Raw genomic sequence first — 27,485 nt, 5'->3', positions numbered from 1 at the left:
CCACTATTATTCAGCTCGAAAATTGATAATAATAACGCGAGAGTTTGCAAGTTGCCTCAAGACTGTAGTCGCAACTGTCAAAGGTGGAGTGGATACGCGCATGACCCAACACACATTACTGTAATACTGTACACGGCCGCCGAGATAATATCCGTATAAAAAAAACGAATAATCCCGAGGTAAGGAGCGAGGAGTGAACCAAACCCGACCGAGATTTGGCGCTTCTGCTGATTCGTTTTCGTTCGTTTTCTTTTACTCTAACCAACAGACTCACAGCCGTCGAAATTACTGCACTAAACATATTTTTGTGCCTCCCTTTAGCTCCAGCCAGCGCAAGGATTTTTTTTTTTTTACTCCTCCTTCGTAATAAAGTCGCCATTTTGCTTCACTGCCTATATAAACCATCCCGTATTCTAATATTTTTTCTCAAGGAGTCGAGGGCTCTGTCTTTCCTGGCTATTTCTATTAATTTGGAGAGTTTAACGAGAAGACAAGGGTTGGAGAAGTGCCTCGTGGTATACATATTAATGCACGAAAGGAGAACGAGAGGGGGGGGCAAGGCAATTGGAAGCTGGAAATAAGGTGAAAGTATCCTGGATTTCTTTTCATGTTCAGACGAATTTATAATTTCTCATCTCCTGCACTGCTCTTTTTTACCGTCCACCTGGTCGTCGTCTGCAGACTGGGGGGGACAGGACGACGGTGACGACTGTCCGCTTCCTTTCAGGCCCCCCAAGCTCAACCTGACCGCTCCTTGACGCACAGCAGGTGTGATTGCCATGTAACTTAACGTTGGTGAAAAAAAACGCCTACTTTGGTGCCTGTCTCCTGCCCCTGACCTCCTCCTACCTCACGTGGATGACCCGGGGCCACCCGGGCTCTGGTGCTGGGTGACTGCTCGACAGTTAAGGTAGGTGTGGCCGGGGAGGAGGAAGAAAGTAGAGCACTATTTTAGTTAACCACATAAATAGGCAACTCAGACCTTGTTGTAGTTGTCAAACAGCGTGGCCGTGTGCCACGTGCGGTGTTAAAATACTTATTTCTAGGTTGGTCTCTCAGCAGATTGTGAGAGGAGATGTGAGTGGGTGTCACGGGTTTTGTTGTGTCTAGCTAAGTATATGGTAATAAAGTTTCTGTAGCAGGTTTGTGTTTACATGTAGATTTAATCGTTTACGAAAACCCCAGCTGCAATGTATTTATTCATTTATTTATTTATTAGGAGGATGCTGTTGAAACACTGTGGCAAATCTAAAAGGGGGTTATCCTACATAATTATTACAGGGTTGCACAGTAAGACTCACCATCAATCAGCCATATCTTTCTCACCACCTGTTTATTTTAAGTAGTTATGAGCTGATCTGTAGCCCATCTCTTCATGCTCTGATACATCATACCGGAAAAGGAAGATGCCTAGTGTTAATGTGTGAAAGATTTCATCAAGTTGCACCCTGCAGCAAGTTCACCGTGCATTTTATAGTCAAAATCATCAAAACTTTACAACTACTGTGAACGCTTTATCTCTGTGGTATTCACGCAGTGAATTGCACAGCATGTAAATGGACACCGAGTGGCCCCCATTGAGTGACCCTTTGTGTGCTTTGTAATTCATTAGGAGAGTGACATGAATGTGTGCTAAGAGAAACCATGTTGGATTGTAATCAGTACCACTCACCATAATTAGCAATTGTCAGCCTCTATTCAGAAGGCTGTTCCTTCCTGATGGGGAATGATGTTTAAGCACAGAGAGTCTGAACTTGACATGTACAATATAAGCATCGGGATTGATAGATGTAATGTATCTCAATTGACCTGAACTAGAGATCGCTGGTTTTCATAGTAAAGAAAGCTTGCACAGCTGCTCAGGAGCGTAGCTTTGTATCCCCACCATCTCTTTGACTCACCTTTTGTCTAATGGGCAGAGCATGAAGTTAGTGTGCGAGTGAGAGTATTGATTTTGAAATGAAAACATGGAAGGTCACACCCTCATTATCACACGTGTGCCTGCGCTCAGATAACCTTCAGGCCAATAGCACTGATGGCCAACATAAAGAAGCTGCATTATTGAACAAGGAGACAGCATCAGCACACGCTATTGATGCAGCAGACTTTGCTAATAATGTTTTGACAAACAATGGATTCGGATTAATGAGCAGCAGAAGCATTTCCGATATTACCTTTAGCTATGTCTCCTGTGTGTTTGTACCCCCTCGTTTGTACATTGCAGGCATGGAGAGCCCAAGTGGGCCCAAGCTTGGGAAGCTGTCCTCATCAGGGCTGTCGAGGGGCCGAACGCCCAAGCATGGACATCCCCAGGAGCAAGTTAGAACCATGTCAAGCCCTGAAAACCACAGCAAACATAGTGAGTGACGAGCCGCTACATTTTGTTGAATGAATACAGTGTGTGAGTTCAGCTTTTGTTGGTATGACTCAAGTTTGCTCCTGGACTGATTCTAGGATGAAGTTCATGAAGCGATACAGTGTGAAGAGTAGGTACTGGGTGCATACAGCATGACATACTAACACATATATGACAACTGAATTTTTCGTTTTTGCATATTTGTTTCTTAGATCCAGCAGGTTTGCATTGGCTAAAGTTTTGTAATTCCAGCTAGTGCACTTTAGTGTGCTTTCTCAAGGATTTGATTAGCATACCATGCATGCAGGGGTCTCTGTAGCTGCTTTTTTTTTTTTTTTTTTTTTTTTTTTTTTGAATGGATTATATTTTATTAGAAATCAATGGTTTCAGGTTCAGTGTAATTCTACCCCACAGTAGAGCCTGGAAACTCCAGCAATTTCCCTGAGACTGCTTTACAGTGAGAAAAGCAAACAAACAAGAATTGCCAAGCACTGACACAAGTGAAACCCCAGGCCATCTGGATGGAAATGGAAGATTTTGGAAAGAGAGGGCCAGACTGGGGAATTATTTTTCAATCCAATAACCAGTAGATCATCATGACTTTGTTAATAGCGGTGGGCAGGCTTGGAAAAATGGGGCTGTTCTAATATGACCCAGTTGTTTTGGTTGCTACAAAATAGCCTCTCATTCCCAGACACACAGAGCACAAACACTAGACTAGGTGCTTCGGTTTATTTTCTTTTCATGTTATTATTCAGCCCTGTAGGCCAGAGTTTCATACTGTTGTGCATGCATGTGTTTCTGTGTATGTTTGCTTGTTGTGGTTATTAATGCAAAGCTTGTGTTGCAAGAAATGAGAGTTCGGCGACACATGGTACAAAAAAAAGTGTGGAATCCCTTTACTAAAATCTTTCTTGTATGATCTTTCATGTATTTATGACTGTCTGCAAGATCTTCCCATAGTTAGAAATAAAACACTCTCCTCAACTTCTCATTGTGTAGGGTCTGGCAGCTGATTGGCTGTTTTTGCTGTTGAAGTACATTTGTTTTTTGAATGAAATGGTTTTCTCTGCAGCCTCTTAAAGCTTTGTGTTTTATGGGCATTTTTTTTACACTTTATTACTCAGTAAATAAGAGGAGTTTATAAATCAATCAGCAGAAAGTTTGTGCTGGGCTCTGCTCTGATCGATGTGAGGCTAAAGACAAGAGATTAGATACACACTTTTGGCTTAGCTTCACTAATGAATAACTCTGATGACTGCGCGTTTTACTGTGTGCGCGCGTCTTAAAGTAATACTATAACAGGTGATAGATTGGCCCTGGTTTTTATGGGGCTTTTTCAGGTTACTTAAGATTCTGCTATTTCTGTGTGTCTATTTCATTTTCTCTTTTTACACTTGATCTGTTCGGACTTGCAATTATGTTGAGCTTCTAAGTGATACCAGTAGTATTTAGATCATGTTTGATACTGCAAGTCTGTGCTATTGTCTGTTTTAAGAATAGCTTCTGGCACAAAAGATAAGAATCTATGTTCCACTATGTCTAAGGAAGCTTAGCTGGTAACATTGCCAGCTGGTTGAGATTTATCTTCTCTAAGAACCACAAGGAGAGAGACAGATCTTCTCCTGGAGCACATGTAGATTGTACTGACCAATAAGAAGATGAATATAGACATAACATACAACACGGGAAATGTATAAGAAATTCTACATTTCCATTTTAGGAATATAGTTAAATTTTGTACAGTTTGGAATATGATTCATAAACCAGTAAGATATTCATTGACTGACTGACTGTGCCAAATTGTGTTTCAAACACCAAGCAATCTTTTACAATTTTCAGTCTCCTTAACTTATTATTTAGAAATTTTATAGATGTTATGATAAGGAGAAATGCTACAGTGGTGATATAATGAACCTGGCACTGGCCTGTCTATCCCAGGGGGGATATGAACCTCAGTTTGGGGAAAAAAAGGCATCAATATCTAAGGCTCCCTATGAAGGTTTTTCAGTCCATGCTCATTGCACACAGTGTGCTCTTCTGATAGCCTCATTATCTGCCCTCATCCCACTGGTTACTTCTTCATTTTTCATTTTATGTCCATGGAGAGTTTGGACTGTTATGTTGCGTTATCAGTTCTCATGTTGGCCCATAAATCTCCAGCTGGAAACTTTGCATGATGTAATAGCGGAGAAATCCCGTCTGGCTGTTGTACTGGTGGTTTCCTGAAATCACTATGTGCCTTCATATGTGACAACAAAACCTGGGTTTGTGTGCTTTCCTAGAGTGTTGTGGTTGAGCTGTCACCTTGCCACACCAGAGAAGTCACAGGAAAGAATGTGGTCCTTGAGGGTGATTTGCGCGCTGTTTCTCTCTTTTGTGCTTCAAGATGTTTCCTATTAATGTCTTGTTTGATTCTAAAGCTAAGTCATTTTTTTATTTATATAGAACTAATGCTGTTTTGCCAAGTGCTGTAGTTACCTTTCAGCAAACGTTAACCCAAGTCTAAATAAGTAAAACCTGGATGTGTGAAAGGCCGCCCCCTTCTTTACCCTCTCTGACCCCAGAACACACTATCCAGTCGGCATGTTCTGTGTAAGAGGAGATGAGCGCTCCAGATTTGTTGTTGTATGGTAACATAAGTGGGTTAGGAGGGGAGCTGAGAGCGTGATAAGTTTTATGCTTGTGGCTGTGTGTGAATGATAATGTGCTATTTGGTGCCATTTGTTTGTGTTTGTGTTTATGTTTATGCATCTGTTCGTGCCTGTGTTTGCCCTAGCATGTGTGTTCTCATGCTACACTTGTCTACCCTGCTGTGGGGACCTTCTTTTCAGGTCCACAGTTGCTCTCTATTGACCTGGTATATCTGCGTCAGTATCCGTCCATCAGTCTCTTGCTTTTCCTCTAAATGTGCTGCTTTTTCAAGCTTTCTCTCACTTACTTGTTGTCCAGACGTGACTGTCATTGCTCACTGTTCTGTTCTTCCTCAGCCTCCTCAACTATTTCTTGCTTACGTATTAGCAGTGACTTAACCTCACTATTCCTGCCACTTCCCATTCCTTCTTCAGCCTGTTCCCAACCGTTACCCTCACTTCTGGTCTTCACTCTAATCACATTTCATATTTGTTACATTTTCTAGGGACTTCCTCTTAATGGCTTGAGTCTATCAAATCAGTAAAATAACAAAATATCAAATCAATAAAAAGCTATAGATTGAGACTGTTTGTTTTTGGGTAGAAATTGAATTCTGGTGCTTTTCTCAGCCTGATGCTACACCTCATTTTGAGGAGAGTCCTTTGTCATCTTTGTCACACCTTCACTTGGCAGACTTGTGGATGGTTGATGAGAACGAGTACAGGGAAATGGGAGAGGAGAGAGATTGAGTTGGTGAGTCACTGTCCATAAGGAGGGTATTGCAAACAGTTTGTAGCAGGCATTGTCTCTCGGCACACATATAAAGTGCTGGATGCCCTGTTGCATAGGCTTACTTTATTATTATGTTGTTGTTTTTTCAAGTGTCTGTATATGCTGTGCATCAATTGTAAACTCCCCAGTGATTGGTCAGTTCTCCATTATCCCTCAGGTTTTATCTAAAACTGTTGCGATTTGATGTCACTAAACATGGCATTGGCTGTGGGCCAAATAAGTATCAAGTAATTCATTGAGTTTCCAATAATATGAAGCATGCTGTTGATGTGGAAGGCTGTAAAATCAATACAGGTCTGAAGAAGCTGTTGAGGTACAATGAGTCACCAGATTATGTAGCAGAAATCTCAAGCCTGAGCTCTATTCTTGGCTGCTTTACGTGTGGTTTAGTGGTGGAAGTAAACTGATATTCTACCACATGTCTGTGTAGTGATCCCTGGCCTCTCAAACAAAGTGATTCCCCATACAGTAAGTCTGCGGGCAATAAAAATTGGCATTCATTAGGACATTGAAGAATCTCCCAGTGTAACTGTTTTCACTAAGACTGAGTGACTAGTGCAAGTATAGAAATAAATGTAATTATTTTATATATCCATTTTCTTACACTTGCACAATTCAGGGTCATAGTTGGAGCCTATTCCAGCTGTCCACCCAGACAGGTCACCAGTCTATTACAGAGAGGCAGATTTCCATTCAAGCTCACAATCGCACCAATGGACAATTTAGAATCACCAGTTAACCAAACGTGTTTAGGTGGTGGGAGGAAACCGTAGTGCTCTGAGAGAAGAACCCTTGCAAGCAAAGGGAGACGATGCAAATGTCACACAGAAAGACCTCCAGTCAACCAGTGGTGTCAAACCAGGAGCTTTTTGCTTTGAGGCAACAATGTTAACCACTGGACCAACAACTCTCCCTGAATAATGCAAGTGATAGCAAATGCCACAGTCTATGCCAGCACTCAGAATGGTTTAATATTAGGAAATAGGTGAAACAAATAGGAAGGTGGTGCCACTAGACAAAAATCCAAAAGTAACCTATCAGCATATTATAAATCGAGTTGTCTAAGAGGAGTTTTTACTCCTGCAACTGCTTTCGGCTCTGTTCTGCCCCATGATAGGGAAACTTTGGCCAATCTGATCTTTTCTGGAAAAGAACAGTCAAATAGTGTGGCATAGTATGAAGAAAAAGTTTGGGTATAAAGCACCCCACTGTGCAGTGGGCTAAGGAGAGGGCATTCTTAGAGGAAAGCTGGATTTGATTTCTTTGTAAAGCCGTAAGTCAACATTGGCATTATTTTAATACATACCAACACATACATATCAAATTGGCAGGGTGGAATGGGGCTCAGAAGAGAGAAGGAAAAGCTGTGGAAGGCGGGACATCTACTTTCAAATTCTGGTCCTTTCCTAGATTGCTGCCAATTTTGCAAATAAACCAGTGGAGCTCCACCTTTTATTTGTGGTTGTGTCCACTTTTCAGTTAAGGCAACCCAGAGCAAAGGTATGTTTTCTTGCAATGCTCTATAAATTATACAGATTTATAAACATTGCTACTGATGAATTGCTGTTTCCTTTCCATTAAAAAAATAATGAATTTTGACAGATTAGTTAAATGTTTGTGTCTTTCAACAAGTGGATGTATGTAAAAGATTAAGCTCAGATGGTTACACAAAGCAAGAGATAGAAAGGAGGGAGGGGAGAAAAAGACAGAGAGAGAGCGAGAGAGAGATAGAGAGAGGAAAGACTAAGATGGAAAGTGAGAGCCAGACTCACTGAGACTCTGGGTTTTTTTTCAGTTAGCTGTATCAGGGTAGTAAGACTTGTCTGGTGTTGCTCCACCTCACTCCTTACTCACTGTCTGGAATCAGGCCTGACTGTGAGGGAATATAAGAACGTCTTCAAAAGGAGGTGTGTATATAAATGGAACAACTGTTGTGCGTGTGTGTGTGTGTGAGAGAGAGAGAGAGACAGAAAGAAAGAAGGAGGGAGGAAATGAGAGAACATAATGTAAAATAGCATATAAATATGTGCGTGTGCTTGTATAAAAGCGGTGAACTGTTGCTAAATCAAATGTGTGAAGGAAGGAAACAGTAAGCAAGAAGAAGTTAAAGCACAATAGACAAAAATTTATAGCAGAAACAGAGATGTTAGTAAGGTCCTGTGGTTGCATTCACTATAAAAGCTGCACAGCTTGCACATGCTGTACAGTCATCTGCTAGTGCGTTTGCTCTGCAATGAGTCCAGGTGTATTCGTTTATACATCTAGCGTCTGTTGAGATTGAGGAAGTACTGTGTCTTGTCTTTTTTTCATGAAGTAGCATGAGTGGTGAGTGATGTTGTTTGTGTGTTGTCTTTCTAAACTACAGCATGTCTAAAACCAACTGTGAAGGCACAGACAAAGGCTCCTGTGTGACTGTTTGTCAAGGAAAACAAATGACTGTTCTGTGTGTGTATATGTGTGTGTACATTTGTGGGTAATGTGTGAACCCTTGCACTCAGGGAGAGCAGTTGCAGGCGTAGCTAGGAGAACTCAGAGGTTATTTGAGATCATTAGACAGCTGCCAACACTCCTGGTTCTCTTCTCTTCTCTTCTCTTCTCTTCTCTTCTCTTCTCTTCTCTTCTCTTCTCTTCTCTTCTCTTCTCTTCTCTTCTCTTCTCTTCTCTTCTCTTCTGTCAGTGTTAACCATTCTCTTCGCTTCTGTGAGTGTTAACCAGTCTGCTGCAACAGTTGCAGACAGCTGGGAGCGAGTCACACTCTGACATTAGTTGAACAGCTGTTTTATCCCTATGGTCTGCGCCTGAGAACTGGGGTTTAGATTTGCCACAATAGACCTGCTTTGTTTCCTACCAAGACAATGGTTGTGATTGCCTGAATGTTTGAGCACAAGTGTGCTAGCCATAGTCATTTCAAACAAAGTAAAATGTATAAAAACATTTTGTGTGTGCACAGTTCACCCCAGAAAATCATGTTTTTTTTAAAAAAAAAAATCTTTTTGCTCTAACTTTTGCCAGCATGTGCACTGCTGTGGCTTTGCAGTGTGATTTTTGCCTGTTTGCACTATAGCCTGCTGCATGTGGGCCTAATTGTTCTGCTTGCTGTAAAGAGGCCTCTGATAATGGTAACTAAGACAAGTGGATCTTATTCCCATAGCAACAAGAACATATCTTTCCCAAGAGCAGAATTCATTAATTATGCCTTTCTTTTACAAGACCTTTATTTTCTAAGACAGGAATTAGAATGCATGCTCAATTTCCTCCTCAGCATAAGAGCTGCACCGCCGACTGCATCACCTCTCCAGCTGCTACCCAGACAGCTAATAGAGAAATGCTCTGTCGCCTGGAGAATATTAATACACTCATATCCATGCAATCACATCTCGTTCACACTCGGTAGTAATGGTTTTGTGTACTTGTTTGCGTGTCAGTGTGCCCTGATGTGTGTGTTTACACCTTGTGTCATCAACTATTCCAAAACACAGTCAGTATTGCTTTGCTACTTCTTATTACATTTTATTCAGTCTTGCTTTATTTTCAATCTACCTTATTATTGTGAGTATGAAGTAAAATGTTACATATAATCTGCCTACATATGTTTGTATCTCTGTTTCCCAACTGAGAGAGTAAAAAGAAGACAAATGAGGGAAAGGGAGAGAGCTGATACTGTGTAATAAAACACGAAGGGAAATGAGCAGGGGAGGCCATAGTAGGTTAGTCCTCGTGTGCTTCTTATACACATTAACATCCCTGGTATAGAGAGTTGTTTTTGAGGGGGTCAAAGGGTGGCTTTTGCTAACACAAGCTGTTTTTTTTGGGGGGGGGGGGTTGTTTTTAAGAGAAATGATGGCATTAAGTCAATTCATTTATCTGATGAAAAATTATCCAACCATTTTGTAATCCTGGTAGGCACACAGTGTGCTCTGATCCAGTTTGGGACCTGCTGCAAATGGGCAGCACCAGGCATGTGCATGCTGCCTTGGCTTGTCAATTTGCAGGAGAAGAAAATAGTTAGCAGAAAAAAATGTTATGGTGATGTGAAAGAGATCTAAAAAAAAAGTGCATTCCACTTCACAACAAAATACCATCTTCCCTACTGTAAATAGATTTTATGTCATTGAAGCATCTCTTGAAGCGTCTTTGTTTCCTGCTTATTATTTACTTATTTTCCTACTGTTGCTGTTGGGTCTTGTCAGATTAATGCAGAGTAAGTTGAGAGAACATGTAAAGATGTCATTTTGTAGAGCAAAGTACAGCTACCTGGAGCACTATGATTCAGTGTTATGCTCAATCAGAGTTATCCACCTCTGCAATTCTCTTCTCTTCCTCAACATCCTGTGCTCTCCTCTTCTTCCTTTGTCAACCCCCCTCCCCTTCTTCCACATGCATACACTCATCTTCAGCTCTTTCCGCCTTCCCTCTCTCCTTCTTCAAGGAGCAGTGTATAGAGGGAATAGAGTGCAGGGCTGATAGTGTGGAGGTTTAATTGCACCCAAGAAGAGAGCAGTGATGAGCCAGTGAAACCGTAGAGAGACATTGGAAAGGGTGTGAGCAAAGAAAGGGAAGAAAAGTGAGAAAAGTAGACATGGGGTGAGAAAGAAGTAAAGCAGCAGCATGAGAGATGGAGGGAATTAGCAATAGAGAGCACATAGAGAGCTGAGGCAGTCGGTCTGCAGTCTGCTGTGTCAGAGGTCCATGCAGGCACTAGCGATTTATAGCTGATCTGTTTGGCTCTACATAAGGCCTTTGCCCAGGCTGCCTCATTTTTCCCTCACTTACACACACAATCGTGGACATCCATTCTGTGTCCCTCCACAGAAGAGGCTAACATTTGAACAATGGTCACAGTTAAACCTAAACACTGTATAACTTTGCATTTATTTGTTTTTCTTCAGAAGTGTTAGTGTTCATACTTATTTTGCAGTTTTTGTGAATACAAATCTATTCTTCTAAATCTCTTTGTGATATCTCAAGAGCATATCTAGACATGCCAAGTCAAATATAACTAGGCTTGTTAGGTCAATAACAAAGAAGTTCCAAATGAAACTTCAGGATTTTAGGTATTACAGAATTTTTTATTTTATGGATATGAAGTGCTGGCAGTAGATTGTTTTTAGCTCTGATGTGGCTTTCTTTCTCGCTTTGCCAGGTCCAGTGTGTGATGAGCCAGCAGAGGGGAAGCGGAAAGGTCGTCCTAAAGCAGAAATGCAGGAACTGAGAAGCATCCCTGTGAGTATTTCTCTTTGAAATGAGTGGGTACTTGAAGTGGGCTTCATTTTTCTTGCACAGTAGGCAGCTCCCCATGAATATTCACAATATACAGTGCTATATAGCAATAAATCTGGCGTGGATTCAACTCTCTCTTCCTCACCCCTGATCAGGCCCATATGATAGTACAATGGAAGGAAGAGTTTAAGCGGCACTCCAGGGTAAAATGTCCGTGTTCAGGCTGCTGGTTAGAGTTTCCCAGCATCTATGGCGTCAAGTACCACTATCAGCGCTGCCCGGGGGTGAGTCACTAGCCTCTGCTCTTTCCTGCCACAAGGCTGTTTATACCTTTATGCTTCAGAGTAGACTTGTAGCACTGGACCATTTTATAGGAGAAACCCATCCAATAGGGCACCGTTTAATAATTCCAGAGAATATATAATGGCCTTATTACAAACCTGAGCAATTATTAAGGCTTTTTCAAAAACCTAAGATAAGTCAGCTGGAGGGGGGGGGGGGGGGTATTTTCTTTTTTGTAACAGCTACCCACTGTCATTAGATTTTGGATAGGGAGAGAACTCACTTTGAATCTCCTCTTCGTATGTCTGCATCCAGGCCACCGTAGCTGAAAAGCTGAGTCATGGCTGTCCCTACTGTGAGGCCGTGTTTGCCACAAAGGTGCGTCTGCAGAAACACAAACTGTGGAATCACCCAGAGAGAGTCAGCATGGAAACCAAGGACGAGCAACCTAAGCTTCAAAAGACTTTTGTGAAGTCCAGCGCTAAGAAAAGGTGACTGAGATATAGCTCAAATTCCTAACCAGATTGAGTCACTTAAAGATAACTGCCTAAAACTGTCCTGTCTCATTCTGTGAATTCAGGCCCATGGAGATCAGTCCCCCCTCTCCTGTGTTCTTCAAAGTGAAAAAGACCCATGAAGTGTCCACACCCTCTCAGAATGGGGAGCTGGCCTACCAGAAAAATGAGAGGAAACAGCACAGCCACAGCCAGCCTTCACAACAAATTCACCAGACCCTGCCAGTCCAGCCTCACTCCCAGCAATCTCATTCCCAAAGCACGTCATCTGATGCAGGGGGAAGTGAAAGCGAGGGGGGCAGCCTTCCCTCTTCTTTTCCTGACGAAGACCCAGAGCGAATGAAGCACAGTAAGATTTCAACATGCCATTTGAAATGTTCTCAATTATATGCTCCAGTATATTTGTATAACCATTATGCACTGTTTTTCCTCCTGCACTAGGACGAAAGCAGAAAACACCTAAGAAATTCACTGGAGAACAGCCCTCAATATCTGGAACTTTTGGATTGAAAGGTAGATACCTTTTATTAAAAGGAAAACATGGGGTTTTTTTTAGTGAAAACTTGAGCATGACAAAGAATTTTGTGATGTAATTTCACATGCCACTGTAGGGCTGTTTGATATAACGATATATATCGGATGACGATATAAAAACATCTATTGTTTCATTTTACGCTATCGTTTGTTTCGTGGTGTTGCAAAATAAACTGTTTACGGCAATATTTTTTCATGGTTTTGATGGTCACTGTAGTGGCTATATTAATTTCTTAAAGTTCTCTCTTTCTCTTATATTTAATATAACCACACTACGGACGGACAAGCGCCTGTTTTTATGCGTTGTCGTTAGCAACAGCGACGGTAAAACCACCGCGTGTCCGCTTGTTTATTTTCCACATAAACCTTTCACAATAAAGCTCAAGGTCCTGTTGAGACTTTTCAAAATAAACTGAATCACGTGAAAGAGCAGATTATTTACGGATGAGAAGCAAAAAAGAGCCTCCAGGTGCTAAAAAATAAATCTTAGATTCAAACGTTAGAACAGGCTTTTCCCCGCAGCACGCCGTGTAATAAATACTCACAAAGAAAACGGCGGCCGTTACAACTTATGTCTAAAAATGTATAGTTTCATGCATCGATTAAAATACTCGACTCGACCAGGTACATGACGCGCAGCTGGAAACACTTCACGCAAGTCAAGCTGCCCGAGATTCACAGAATTTACAGAAAATGTTACATTTCTGTGATTTATATCGTTATCGGGACGATAGATGTCTTATATCGGGATATGAGATTCTGGTCATATTGCACAGCCCTATGTCACTGATATAATAAAAATATGAGACAGAATAGTTTTTTTTTTTTTGTATGCTGATTGATTTACAACAGACCTTAGGAGCCCTTTGCTAATTTACTTAAATATTGAGTTCCAGAGTGGACAAATGTGCCACTGCTGGGAGGAGGGACATTATTAGTTATGTAAGTGACTGAGATTGCTCCCTGCTGCCACTGATCAATGGTGCTGTTTTTTTACACAGTGCTAATGTAGCAACTGTAGAGATGTCTCATATCTGGCTAAATTAATCAGTGACTCACACATCAAGCACACATTACATGCGCATATTTTTTTCAGCCTTTCTTTGTCTCATTCACATATATGCTGAAAATGCTCAGTGACTCATATAGCATACAGAGGGCTGTAAACTACTTACTATCACTTGTCAGACAGTTCATCTGCAGCTCACAGGCGCTGTCTTTTGCTGTCTTTTAGTCTGCTTGTCATTGATTTGGTATAGCTCAAAACAACTTCCATTTTCAGCCTCCTTTTTTCAATTTATAGTCAGTATCAACTTTCTGTTTTTAGTATCGTGTTCTTGTTTGGTTTGCCCTACATCTGTCCCACTCGCATTTCTCACTTTATCTTCTATACTTTCAGTTTGAATTTTAATCACTAGCGTGACTGTCTGTGTATATGTGTGTGTCTGCGTGTGCACATGTGTGTTGTAGGTATGACTAAGGTAGAGGAGAAGCTGAAGGCAGGCCGTGTGAAGAGACCAGAGGGGAGTGGGTTCATTGAGGAGGCTCAGAGAAGACCTTCGTCAGGTCAGCCCTCTAGAAAAGACTCGGCCACAACAAGCTCTGGTGAACACCAAGATCACATTTTTTAAATTAATCATCCATCTATCTAGCCATCCACACATCCATCCATCCAGCTATACATTTTCGTATCTACCTGTCCAATTCAGGGTTTTGGGGGGCTGTCATAAGGCTAACACAGAAGGTAACACATTCATGCTCACTTCACACCTACAGCCAACCAAGTTTATTAACTAAAAACTAAAATTAGGTACGAAAAAAATTAGTTGACTAAAATAACAATAAAATGTATAAAAAAAATTAAGACTATCTTTAAAAAATAGTGAACTTGAAAAACTAATTAAAATATAAATACAGCGAAAGTAACCTTAGTTCTAGGTATAGTTTGGTATAAATGTTATTATAGCTTCCTTGATTGGGCATTGATGGACATGCTTGAACATTTAAACTAACTAAAAGAAAACCAAAACTATACATTTTCAAACAGTAAATGCTAAACTGAAATGAGAAATCCATTCTGGAAAATAACTGAAACTAGAATTGGAACTAGAAAATACACTGATCACTCTGCCACCAACTTAGAATTACCAGTTAACCAGTTAACATGCATGCCTTTGGACTACTTGAGGAAGCCAGAGTAATTGGAGAAACCCCACGCAGGTAGAAGAACATACATAGTTATTAATCAGTTAAATATAATTATTACTTTTATAAGTTGCATCATGTTTTCTTCAAAGAGCATTTCTTAAATCTTAATGAGATATGCATGCATATGACAAAAACGACAAAAAATTTATCTTCAAACTATCAAAACCCCATGGATATTCATTTCAGTCATATGAAACTGAGAAAGCAGCAATCTTTCACTTTTGGGAAGCTAAAAACGTAAGTGCTTACTGATCATCTAGATTGCTGACACATAAGGACATCATACCAGTGTAATTTCATTGGCTAAATAACAAAGCAGTACTGTGTTCTGAATGTTACTCAGGAGCTGTTCCTGACACTCAGTGGCAGCGAGCAATCTCAGAGAGAGGTGAAGTGGTGTGTCCCACTTGCTCCATCGTTACCAGGAAAACAATCCATGGCCTCAAGAAACACATGGAGATTTGTCAAAAGGTCAGTAGTCGATGCATCTGTTCATCAGAATGGGAGCGGGGTGGCTGCGCTGTCAAAACAGCTGTTAGAGCAAACTGTGAAACCAGTAAAATTGTTTTGCTGGTAGTAGCATTCAAAGACAAACTGGAGCTGTAAAGCTCAGCTTGAAGAAGCCTTGCATTGTGGTTATTGTGCACTGAATACGTTAAAACTGGGGAGCCTGGGAACCTTTTCTAGTAAAGATAATGAAAATAAGGCTATCGGATCGCCCATGAGTCTGTTGCTGATTCACCACTGTTCTTTCCTTAGACCAGTTGTGATAGATACTGACTGCTGCAGTCCAGAAACACCCCATAGGAGCTGCAGTTTTTGAAGATGTTCATAGTCATCATAATCTGGTCCTTCTCAGGCTCATTTAAATCCTTACACTTAACACATCAACTTTGAGGAAAAAATGTTCACTTGCCCCCCTAATATATCCCACCCACTAACAGGTGCCATGATAAAGAGATAATCGGTTTTATTTGCTTCATCTGCCAGTGGTCATAATGTTATGTATGATCATAAAAGGGGAAGGGAAGGGCCCTGTAAGCTACTGAAAATATAGTGTGTAATGGGCTAAAGCGTGGGGGGAAAAAAGGGTTATTTCAGTTGTATTATGTCAAGCTTGTCTAGTGGATGAATGAGGTTGAGTGTTGCAGTAGCCTCAGCCCTCAAAGACAGTGTTCCTGGAGCCTGTTTTAATGGCTCCTTAGCCCAGTGGCCTGTGTGACTCTATTAAAGTGACAGTCTGCTGTTAAGCAATGACAGAATCATCACATTACCACTGGGTCACTCACCATCAAGACACCTCTGTCTCCAAATCAATACTGAGGCGAGGAGAGAAGCTACAACAAAGTTGTGATATGTGATAAATTGGGGTGGGGGGGGTTTAAGGTTCCTAATGTGTCCCTTGCCTTTTACTTTGACCAGAATATGCACTAGTAACAAACTTTATTAGGTTACAGATGAAATGTTGCTATACTGATGGATTCAATAAAGAGCAAAGCCAGCAGGAGTGGGTTATTTTCCTCTCATAGAAAAATGTTATCTGAGCTTCTTCTTTGGCCTTCAACCCCTGCAGCTCCAGGATGCCCTGAAGTGCCAGCAGTGCCACAAGCAGTTCAGGTCCAAGGCCGGCCTCAACTACCACACCATGGCCGAGCACAACAGCAAGGTAATTCGCTGACGTTGTACTTTGTAAACCGGTTTCAAAGACTTTAAACTTAAAAATGACACCCTGTGACTGATTTTGCTCCTTTTTCTATGACTCATTATGAGTCCAGATGGTTTGGGTGATCAGATCATCACTGAACATGGTAATTAGTTTCAAACAACACCAAAGAACTGAAAAGTGAATGCTAATAGTTTGGTTTGTCATGACAGTATGCATGGAAATCCTACATTTATTTCTGCTAGTATCGGTTTACACAGCAGATGTCCATCTATTTATATGCATCAACGTATAGAGTAAAAAATATACTCTATCCTATAATTTTATCAGTTACAAAAGTATTGTCAGATGCTATGATGATCTCTCAAAATTTGATCTTGTGGTCTCTAAAAAATCGTGATTGTAAAGTTGAACTGGCGATTGGTATTCCTGTCAGTGAAGTGCTCACATTTCTTTCTGCAGCAGTCTTAACTCTGACAGCAGAGAGCTTCATTAAGATATTATCATGACACTCCTGCATTAGAGCAGTGGTGCCACTATGAAGTTTGCTGAATAATTTAAAGCTACCCGTTTCAAAAAGTATTATAAAAGATTAATGAATCTACACTCAGCAAACCTTGTGGCATGTGTGTTTGTGTTTTTGTGTGAATGCGTATGGTTATAGTATATGAAATACATGGTAATCTATGTGTATGTGTTTAACAGGCTTTGGCTGTGTAATGTTTGCTAGATTAAGGGCTCTGATAGATGACCGTGCCATCTGTGTCAGCCAAGTTAAACTGTTTGATGCTGCCATTTGTCTTCAGAGGGGACCTGTTGTGTCCTGACCTTATTGGCGGGATTCCAGTCCAGCCGAGCAAAAGGCATTAGTGCATTATTTTTGTGTGTGTGTGTGTGCTTGTGTGTGCGTGCGTGCGTGTTAAGAATAAAATGCTTAAAGGTTGCACAAGGTAGCCTTCCTACACATCTAAACTTCTGCTGTTTCTGTTCTTCTGATTAGATAATTACAACTTTTGTGACAGAATGAAAGCTGTTATTGTGTTAATCTCTGTTTGTGTGTTGGTGTGCTCTAGATTTGAAGTAGTTCCTTATTAAAGAAGGCTTTTTTAGCTTGTGGGTTTGACTGGTGTCACACTCTTTTTACTTTCCAATGAATTTTAAATTTCAGGAAATTGAAAGATCAGGAGGAGATAGCACATTTCTTAAAATCAGTCTTTAGAAGTATGACGTGCCCTCTTTCTGTTTAGATACAAACGTTTCCTTTGTGCTACAGTAAGACAAGTACTTTTCTACAGTATCAATCATGTTATTTATTAATGCTACAATGTATACAATGTTATACATTGTAGCGGTTTTAGAGTCATGTTTTTAAGGAAGTAGGCACTACTACAACTGTGCTTTTGGATACACTGTATATTAATAATAATAATGGATTGGATTTATATAGCGCTTTTCAAGGCACCCAAAGCGCTTTACAATGCCACTATTCATTCACTCTCACATTCACACACTGGTGGAGGCAAGCTACGGTTGTAGCCACAGCTGCCCTGGGGCAGACTGACAGAAGCGAGGCTGCCATATCGCGCCATCGGCCCCTCTGGCCAACACCAATAGGCAAGTAGGGTAAAGTGTCCTGCCCAGGGACACAACGACCAGGACAGAGAGCCCAGGGATTGAACCGGCGACCTTCCGGTTACAGATGCGATTCCCAACCCCCTGAGCCACGGTCGCCCGTTAAGGCATTTATTCATTCAAAAGTGTCAAAAAGACCAGTGTTTGGTGCCTTTGAATTGCAAAGCAGTTTTTTTTCATCACTCATGTGTTCCACCGACAAATCTGCAGAACTTTTGTTCATGCAAATATGTTGAACTAATGTATTTTCCAATATTTGTGAATCACTTGGTACAGTGTCCTTTAACATAGAATAGAAAAATGAGCATATAATGAAAAAAAAGCTTTTGCTCATACATTTTATTAGAGGTGTTAAGTTTACATATGTTAATTTGTCCAGCACTATTCCAATAAGTTGAATTTCTTATTAATATTTCTATATTAAACCGATTTGCACTTCAGTCTCATGTAAGCTGTGTTACTGTGTTTGGTTTCTGTATGACTTGGAGACTTCACTGACCATTGCTCTGATATTGTAAGTCTTGTCATGTGGCTTTACCCAAATGCAGTGTGGGAAAGGCAGCAGGCTGACAGAAGGACAGGGGTCACCCACTGAGATTGACCTTGGCGTTGCTACTGTGATAGTGCTGCCTCATTCTCTTACGCTTGCTCTTTTGCTCCTTCCCTGATAGAAGCATTAAGAATACAAGCTGATGTCGTTTCATTGTTGCTGTCCCTGTCATTGTATATCAAAGGCTTGCTGGTGCCTGTCCTGCTACCCTCAGGCTTTTGCAGTAGCTTTATTGAAGTACTCAAGTGGTATCTCCCTCCTACCTTTACAGAAAGCTACTGTAGTGTTGTGTGTCAGTCATCTCTGTGTGTTAACACATGAGAAAGCACATTAAATGTGTTCCGCTGGGATCCCTCAGTTAGTCTACTCTCTCTCCAGTCCCCTGCATTTCTTTTCCATCTCTGGCAGCCCTACCATCTGTTGTTCTGGTCTTGGCTGGTGTTTGGCACCAACCAACATGCGAGCGAAAACACGAGTTTGACAGTTGTCATAAACATGCCTTGAGTAACAGCCTCACCAGGAAACCATTTAATGATCCTGGCATCGTGTGAACATTAGAGATAGAAAACACATTTTGGTTGCTTTTTTTTTTTTTTAGTCATGAGGAAGTGGGGTGTGTGGTGGTGTGATAGTGTATTTGTTCCCCCTCAGCCCTCAGGGAGTGAAGGCCAGACGGGCAACAAGCATGAGGAGAGGGAAAGGCTGCGCCGAGTGCTCAAACAAATGGGACGAATCAAGTGTCCCAGTGAGGTATGCACTTCTTCTTTTTACCTGGTCCTTTCCTCTTTTACTGTCTCTCATTCTATACTACTCTTGCTTTCCTGTGTCTTTCATTTTATGTCACATTTCTGTCCCTCGTCATCTGCCAGTTTTGATTTCATTTCTCTCTTGTCCTCAGGATCTTCTTTTGTGCCTTTCTCCTTTTACATCTCTCTCTCTCTCTCTCGCGCTCTCGCTCTCTCTCTCTCTCGCTCTCTCTCTCTCTCTCGCTCTCTCTCTCTCGCTCTCTTTCTCTCTCTCTTGTTATCTTTCTCTCTCTTCCTTCCCTCTTCCCTCTCTTTTTCCTTTATGCCTTGTTCTTGACATGTTGCCCAAAATCACATCAACACCCTGCTTCGCATTACTCACACTAGAGTGCAAAAGGCAGAGAGAGTAAGAATAGAAAGAGCTGTAAAGAATAAACTCTACAGTGACATGTCTTCACACTGAAAAATGAGCATCTTTCTCCTGTTTTCTCTGTCTTTTTAACATTAACCACAAAGTATTGACCAAATGCAGAGTTCCATTAAAACTACACTTTGTTCCACTTACCCAGTCTCTTGCTTAATGTTTGTTTTCATTCTGTCTCATTTTTGTCATTGGCGTCACTCAATCACACAAACATTTTGTGTACAAACACACACGCACACACGTACACAAATACAGGGCTGTTCAGCCCACTTTTCCAGTCTGATGGGCTACCAGTATCACCAGCAGCGTTGTGGAAGAGAGTGTTCTGACGATGCGAAGCCTGTGTTTCTGTGCCAGCACTGTGGAAAAAGCTACCGCTCCAAGGCTGGCAGAGACTACCATGTACGCACCGAACACTCCCCGGCCATCACCACCACAATGACAGCCGCAGCCACCACCAACCTCATGGATAGTATCACTGACACCAACAACAACACTGGCAAGGAGAGGGTGAGATCATCATAGACGAGGGTTGTAGTAGCAGTTATAAGAGATGAACCTTTTTTTCTTTTCATTTTATGCTGATTACAAGCACATTTTATTGAATTTTAATGAGTACCTAAAGTTTTCCTATATTTTCACTCAAAGGTCTTACTGTTCCTTCAGGTGATCTCTGAAGAATCTCCAACAGGAGGTAAGAAGGAGCAAAGCCAAACTGAAAGGAAACGGTGGCAAGAGAAAGCCCCATCCAGCCATCCTAAGGAGAAGGACAGAGGCACTAGAGAGAAAGACAGGGAAAGGGAAAGGGAGCAGGAACAAGATCAACAAAAAGCAGCACAGATTGAGAGACAGGGGGAGGACTTTGAAAGGACCCCCAGTGGCAGGGTGAGACGGCGGTCAGCTCAGGTGGCGGTGTTCCACCTGCAAGAAATAGCTGAGGATGAGCTGGCTAAAGACTGGGGCACAAAACGCCGCATCAAGGATGACCTGGTTCCTGACAGCAAGAGGGTGAGGAATAAAATTTGGATGCATTAAGTGCACATGGTGACCACAGTAAATACAGTATATTAGCAGTCCAGGTCAAAGGCCATGCAAAGGCTCCACACAAACTCCATCAGCAGATTTAAAAAATCCTTTATGTTACATCCACTTTTTTACACTGTAGAATTATATTAATAACTTGAATACTGATAGATTAAAAAAAGTTGTCTTCTGCATAGTTAAACTACACCCGCCCTGGCCTCCCCAACTTCAGCCCAGAGCTTCTAGAGGCTTGGAAAAATCAAGTCAAGGAGAAGGGCTTCATCTGCTGCACAAACGAAGTAAGAATATACAAATACACCATGTACAAAAAATAACCTACAATATCTGAGCAAAACAAAAGGGATTTGCCTTAACGTTGAGTGTAACATAAATACGAAGTCAGTGTGTTTAATCCTTGTTTGTTTCTGCTTTGTTCTAGAACTGTGAAGCTGTCTATTCCAGCGTGTCAGGACTAAAGGCCCATCTCGCCAACTGCAGCAAGGTACAAATCCACACTACTGCAAAACTCAGTGTCTGAGAATATTACTGGATATACAGTAATATTCCAACAAACCAATACAGACATCCCAAAAATACACTCAAACTGAAAAAATTTAGCTTAAGCAAAAGGAAGTGGAATCTGATGGTACAGTTCAAATAAAATTAAGACAAATAAAGATACAAAATGAAGAGAAAGCAGGAAGTATTAGAATCACAGCATGATCTTGTATAACTTGTAAAACAGGATCTATTTTGCTCATTTCCAACTCATCTCAACGATTTTTCACTCTCTACTAGAGTACCTTTGTATTATTAGCAATTTACTATGATACGTGCGGGGGGGGGGGGGGGGGGGGGGGGGGGGGGGTATACTGGGCTTTTGTGCTGTCTCTCAGTTCATCCGCTGTATACTACAAGCCTTTTTAGATTGACTGTGCCCTGGAAAGAAAATGTTGGGAGGGGCTGCTGCGCTCATATTAAGGATATCCCTTCTCACTGACATCATACAGGGTGAAGCATAGTAAATATTTTCCGAACATTCTGAAACCTGAGTTTTTGGTTGATCGGCATTCATTGCACGTAAGTTCACCTCTGCGTTTGAAACTATGGCCCTGATCACTATCAGAATCCACCAAGATTTTGTTTTTGAGCTGTATTTTCTCAAAATATGTTTTTAAGCTTATTTAAATAAAAACTTAACTTGGAATATGTTTTTAACACCCTCCTGCTGTAAAAGGCTGACAGGGTATGGTTTTTGATGGGTTCTTAACTTGCACCTTCTGCAGCAACCTTAAACTGGTTATCTAAGCAAATATCTTATTAGTCATGAGGCAGAAAATTGGCATATGAACAGGTGGACATGGTAAAGATGGTTTGTTAAATTTTAAAAAAGAACATTTCTGTCCACATGGCAGTCAAGAATGGGCAAATAAGGCTATGGTATAGTTAGAATTTGGCATAAACAACATAGAAACATGCATCTATTCTCTTTTGTGTCAACAATTCAGGGTGTTCAGATAGTGTAATGATGTGAGGGATAATTTCTTTGCACATTTTAGTACCAGTTGAGTGTCATAAATTCCAAAGACTGAGTATTGTTGCTGACCATCTCGATCACTTTATGACCATCCCTTTGTCTTGTCCTTGTCATCTAATGACTACAGCTGGCGTAATAATGGACCAAGTAACAAAGGTCATACCATCTCATACTGGTTTGTTGAACCAAACAGTGACTTTAGTGTACTCTGGTGTCTTCCACAACTACCAGATCCAACAGAGAACCTTTGGAATGTGGTGGAGCAGGAGATACACCAGATGATGCCGTTACCCACAAATCAAGAACAAACATTTGATGATATCATGTTAACACAGACCAAAATCTCAGGGGAAAGTTTAAGTGTGTCCAACCAGGTACTAGCAACATTTCTGGTGTGTGTGTTTGTTACAGGGTGGTGGCGAAATGGGGAAGTACACCTGTCTGATCTGTCAGAAGGAGTTCAGCTCGGAGAGTGGCGTCAAATACCATATTAGCAAGACACACTCACAGGTGGGTCACTGTCAGTATAAACTTAGAGGTTGCCATTAACATGACCCACTTAGTAAATTTCATTTCTGGTAATACGTCATAAAATAATAAACAGCATTGGTTAATCTTAGATCCAGTTTATTTTATCAGACTTGTTGCCAATATGACCGAAAAGAGCACTAAGAAGCTGGTCACTGGGACTCACTGGGAATTGTTGTGGAAAAGTGTATGAAGAAGAATGTGCAGACCACATTTGGCAATAGTAGTCAACCAGTCTATAATAATTTGGTTGAGTGAACTGTAGGACAGATCGTATCTTCCTGCTGCCATGAAATTTTATGATGTTGTTATTAACACAAGATTCATGGGCAGGTTACCAACGTGGTAACAGTAATGAACTTGAATTGAACATTAAGTCCATTATGGTTATACTTTTAACAGCCAGATAGGAGGACTTTCTAACGACATGTCAATCATGTCATATCCGGTTTCAAAACACCAAGACAGTGAAGCCACACACTTTAGGCTTCATAATGAGACTTTCTAAACTAACGAGTGACATCAGTGGGAGACTGCGGCACCCACGGTGTGGGACGGAGAGATTTCGCAGGTCTTTCCTCCCCACTGCTGTCAGACTCCACAACAAAGACTTTAACTGAACAAACACACACATCCACACATGTGCAATAACACTAAGTGCAATAATCTTTTCTGGCATCGTTGTATTTTTACTCAGTTGTATATAGCATTCGTATTCTATTTTTATCTTATTGTATATTTTTATTCTATTTTATTCTACTGTATATAGTATATTATTTTATTCTATTCTGTACAGCTGTGTACTGTATTTATTCTTATTGTATTCTAATTTTTGCGTCATAACTTTTGCACTGTCCACTTCCTGCTGTGACAAAACAAATTTCCCACGTGTGGGACTAATAAAGGTTATCTTATCTTATCTTATCATGGTGGCTACATCCACCTGTTATACTGTCTGTGGGTAAAACCAGCTAGGTTGCACATTAACCTTGTCATAATACTCTTGCACTCAACAAGTCTATACATATCTTCCTTGAACTAATCTTTTCTCTTCACCAACAACAACTTTAGTTACAAGATAACACATAGTTTTTTTTTTCCTTATAAAAAAGCCTCTTTGTTTTTCGGTTTTAACATCCCCATCTTGTCCCCAGTTAACATTAACCTTTGGTGTTCAGACATGGTGGTTTATACAGTTATTTAGAAAGAAAAATGTATACACATGCAGTTGTATTCTGCTTGTTTGCCTTCTTTGGATCTTGACTGGTTTACTGTTTTTTTTGTTTGTTTGTTTTTTTGTCTTAGAACTGGTTCCGTGCAGCTGCCAGTCAAGTTGTGTCCAGTAGCAAAACTAAAGTCCCAGAGAACAATGGGATAAAGGCCGAAGTGAGGAACGGAGCCACGACTGGTAAAAAGAGGGGCCGTAAACCAAAAGAGCGCCCCCCTGTGAATGTACCTCTCGAAACAAAAACTGAGGCGCTTACCACCCAAAACTCAACCCCTGCCGCGACTCTGTTCTCTGGCACAGCACAGCCCCCAACTCTGTTCCCTGACCCAACGGACAGTGATAATTCAGGCCAAAACAGACAGCCAATTCCCTCCGCCACCAGAAGAAACAAACCCAAGAGGCTGTTACTGTCCGACTAGCTCTGCTTTTGTTGACCTAGGAGCCCAAGAGGATTCTTTCTTTAAATATCTGCCAGGAAGCTTAAAGACATTTCTAGCGCTACAAGAACTTGGCACTGAGAAGAAAGCCAAAAATCAACCAATATGAAGTAAAACCCAGTCTTCAAATCTTGGTTTCGAACCCCCCGAGATAATGTGTATACTGTTGTACTCAGAACAGTAGTGTTTTATTTCCCCATTCCACTTTTGTCTCCCATTTAAGGCACATTTTTCAATTTCTGTACTCACAGCAGGGGTGTCAGTAGTAATCAAAGTCCTGACCTAAACATAGATTTTTTTTTTAAACAGAGTTAGTATTCTAAATACCAATGGAGAGTCATTTTCTCTGCAAGATTTGTGTTGTGTTTGAGAGGTTTTAAAAAGGATATTCTATTAGCATGGTGAAGTCATTTAATAATAGCTAGTGTTTTCACATTTTTTCACAGATATACTGTACTGTGTACATGAACAATATCTATATCTATATCTATATACTCAAAGCAATGATGCCATCCGTCATTTCCAAGCCTGAAACATCCAACTGGATCATAAGCGGTCAGAATTTTTTGCAGTGTGTGCTTTAGTGCAATGTTGTTTTAATATAGTTTTTTTTCTAGTTTGACTTTTATTGTTTCTTGCTTTTCATGTTTTACATAAGCAAATGTCATATAAGCTAAAATGTTTGTAAGTTGTTCATGTTTCACATTATTTTTTACAGTTGTTACTTCCAAGGATTTTTTTTCACATGACTGTGAACAGTATCTGCTTTGACAACCATAATTAAGTGTGAAAAGATTATTTCCAGACTGGTTTTACACGGAAGTTGAGATGCAGAATACCCAGAAAAGTGACTGATATTTTCATCTGTAAGGCATACTGCAACTTAGTTGCTATTAGAAATAGAAAGACACGTTTAATTGAATTTAAAAAAAAAAAACAAACCAGGAAAAAAATGTTGAAACACTCTAAAATCGGTCTAGCAAAGCTAAATGTTTGACAGGAGGAAGAATTCTGTGTGAAGCTTGTTGCACCATTGCAGCACAATCAAATGATGAGGCCACGTTTTGGCTACTGCTTTAGCTTCAATCAAAGCTGAGGAGGGAATTTTAAAAATATACTATCTTTTCTAGAGAGGTCCAGGATAATAATCTTTTATTAAACAGAAAAACTGCTAATTAAGATTCACATATAATAATGTAAATGAATGAATTCTTGAACGCTCAAAGTTATTGCCTTGCACTTTAACCTTTAACCCTTCCTGCTCCCCTCTTGTAGTTTTGCACTCCAGAACTATTCACCCTAACCTAGTGGCTGTCTGGTGCAGGAGTGGGATTTTTGTTTGTTTGTTTTTTTAAACTCTGGTGGTAAACTAGAGAAAGAGACTAAGTTTGTCATGAGCAACATGACTGACACTTTCTATATTGTATCTGAAATCCAACGCAATGGTATAATTATGATTCACCTCACAAAGCCATAACTGGTCTTATTGAAGTTTAGGGCTGCTTAGCCACTTAATGTTAGATTAGCTTAAAATATATAAATATATAAACAAAATATTAAATGACTTTTCAAAATCTAAAAGATTAGAGAATATTTTCACTTTAACATGTTGAAAGTAGATACTTGAATCCACAGTTGTATTAACAATTTGAGCAAATTAAAACTCCATGAATATTTGATTTATATTTGAAGTTTATGTCCATGAAAATAACGACTTGCTTGCTTAAAAAAATACAGATCATAAATCTATTTTATATTCTATGGTGTGTGTTACTTAGATAGCAATCTGATAGCTTTGGATAAAATTATGTGAGGATATTCTGGTGAGATAATAAGGGTGCTTTACTTGCCACTCTACCTTAAGGGCCTGATACAACTCACTCAAGTCCATATTATCCTTACTGGCAAGTCCTCTGAATTTTGCATCATAATGTCAATGTCATTAAAATCAAGCACTGATGTCAGCAGAACATTTTCAAGAAACATTGAATTTGAAATGTGTGTTTTTCCAGGTGGTTTCATTCCTACGCTGTGACTTTTTATAACGTAACGCAAAGATTCAATCTGAATTCCTCCATTGCTAATCAACTGATGGAGTTAATTCAGGTGGGGATGATTATGCACGTGTCTCTGTCATGGGGATGGACCTTTATCTTCTACCTGGGTTCAGATGACAGAGAGGATAAGATGAACAAGCACTGAGTGGTCCTCGGACCTTTTCAATATGAGTTGTCCAGACTTTGTGTGTGTGCGTGTGTGTGTGTGTGTGTATTAAACAGTTAGCACCTTTTTTTGTAATGACTGGATGTCAGAAATAGTAACACTTTTGAGTGTTATGCTGTGGCACAGAATCAGTTCATCAGCTGCTTGTTACTCGTTTCATTAATGACGTCACATTGACTGTGTTTACCTGACGAGCTTTGGTGTTGCAATATGATAGTTTAGCACTGCTTTTAACAGTGGGTATTTTATATTTTATCACACCCTTTACTATCTGTCTTCCTATGATGTGGAAAACACATATCTATCCCGCAGTGTGAGCTAACTGCAACATGTTTAGAGAGTACAGCAATACACCATATTTAGCTGATTTTGTTGGCTTGCTGATATTTTGATATCGATGTGTCTTCTCGAAATTGTATGGCTTTTTTTCCCACTCCCCTTCTTTTATTAATTTGCTTTAAAAAAAATGCTTTTTACATATGATGAAATCTACACAAAAAAGATTGAGAAACTTTGTAGACCACAAACAACATTGTAGGCCTGAGTGTTGGCATACACTGTTATTTGATCCATTTTGACGATGCACATAAATTGAGCTTTTTCAGTACATGATGGCAAACGGATTGAGAGAGTCCTTTTATTATTATCTATTCAGTATGGGACAACAAGGCATATGTATGTGTGTTTGTTTCTGTATTTAGTGCACTTACTATACCATGAAATAGGCTTGAAATAGGAGTGTTGTTGGAGCTTTCTAGTTACCTGGACTGTGTGTGGTGTGACTTTTGTACCTGGGGAAACAGCAGGCTCAAGTGTCTTCCCTTTGTCAGCAATGTTATTTCCAAAACCAAGATTATTCCTTAGAAATTCCCCTAGACAGCTGAAGAAGTTTACACTTTTTATTTGGTGGTTTGTTTTGTATGCTACCTAGTTCAAAAGCAGGAAATGGCATC

General features: G+C 40.4%; 1 protein-coding gene across 2 annotated transcripts; it reads left to right on the top strand.

Annotated features, from left to right (window-relative positions):
• The first annotated feature begins 70 nt into the window (after nt 1-70).
• On the top strand, nt 71-25,823 carry znf512b (zinc finger protein 512B). Of its 2 annotated transcripts, XM_085344802.1 has the most exons (17): nt 71-910; nt 2,225-2,359; nt 10,926-11,005; nt 11,158-11,286; nt 11,600-11,775; nt 11,865-12,148; nt 12,241-12,312; nt 13,804-13,938; nt 14,885-15,012; nt 16,115-16,207; nt 19,038-19,136; nt 19,812-20,066; nt 20,223-20,564; nt 20,777-20,878; nt 21,019-21,081; nt 22,528-22,626; nt 23,950-25,823. In XM_085344802.1, the coding sequence occupies exons 2-17, from the start codon at nt 2,227-2,229 to the stop codon at nt 24,289-24,291; spliced, it is 2,532 nt and encodes an 843-aa protein (XP_085200928.1). In that variant the 5' UTR covers nt 71-910; nt 2,225-2,226; the 3' UTR covers nt 24,292-25,823. The 2 variants fall into 2 exon arrangements, with proteins under 2 accessions (XP_085200928.1, XP_085200929.1); XM_085344803.1 differs by lacking the exon at nt 11,158-11,286 and having other exon boundaries at nt 20,205-20,564.
• The last annotated feature ends 1,662 nt before the right edge of the window (nt 25,824-27,485 follow it).

Source organism: Diplotaxodon limnothrissa, linkage group LG20 (genome assembly GCF_057381915.1).
Source record: "Diplotaxodon limnothrissa isolate DT_005_m linkage group LG20, D_limnothrissa_male_GT1.1, whole genome shotgun sequence".
Classification (NCBI taxonomy): domain Eukaryota; kingdom Metazoa; phylum Chordata; class Actinopteri; order Cichliformes; family Cichlidae; genus Diplotaxodon; species Diplotaxodon limnothrissa.
Note: the sequence above shows the minus strand (reverse complement) of the source record. Positions and strands in the feature narration are given on the sequence as shown.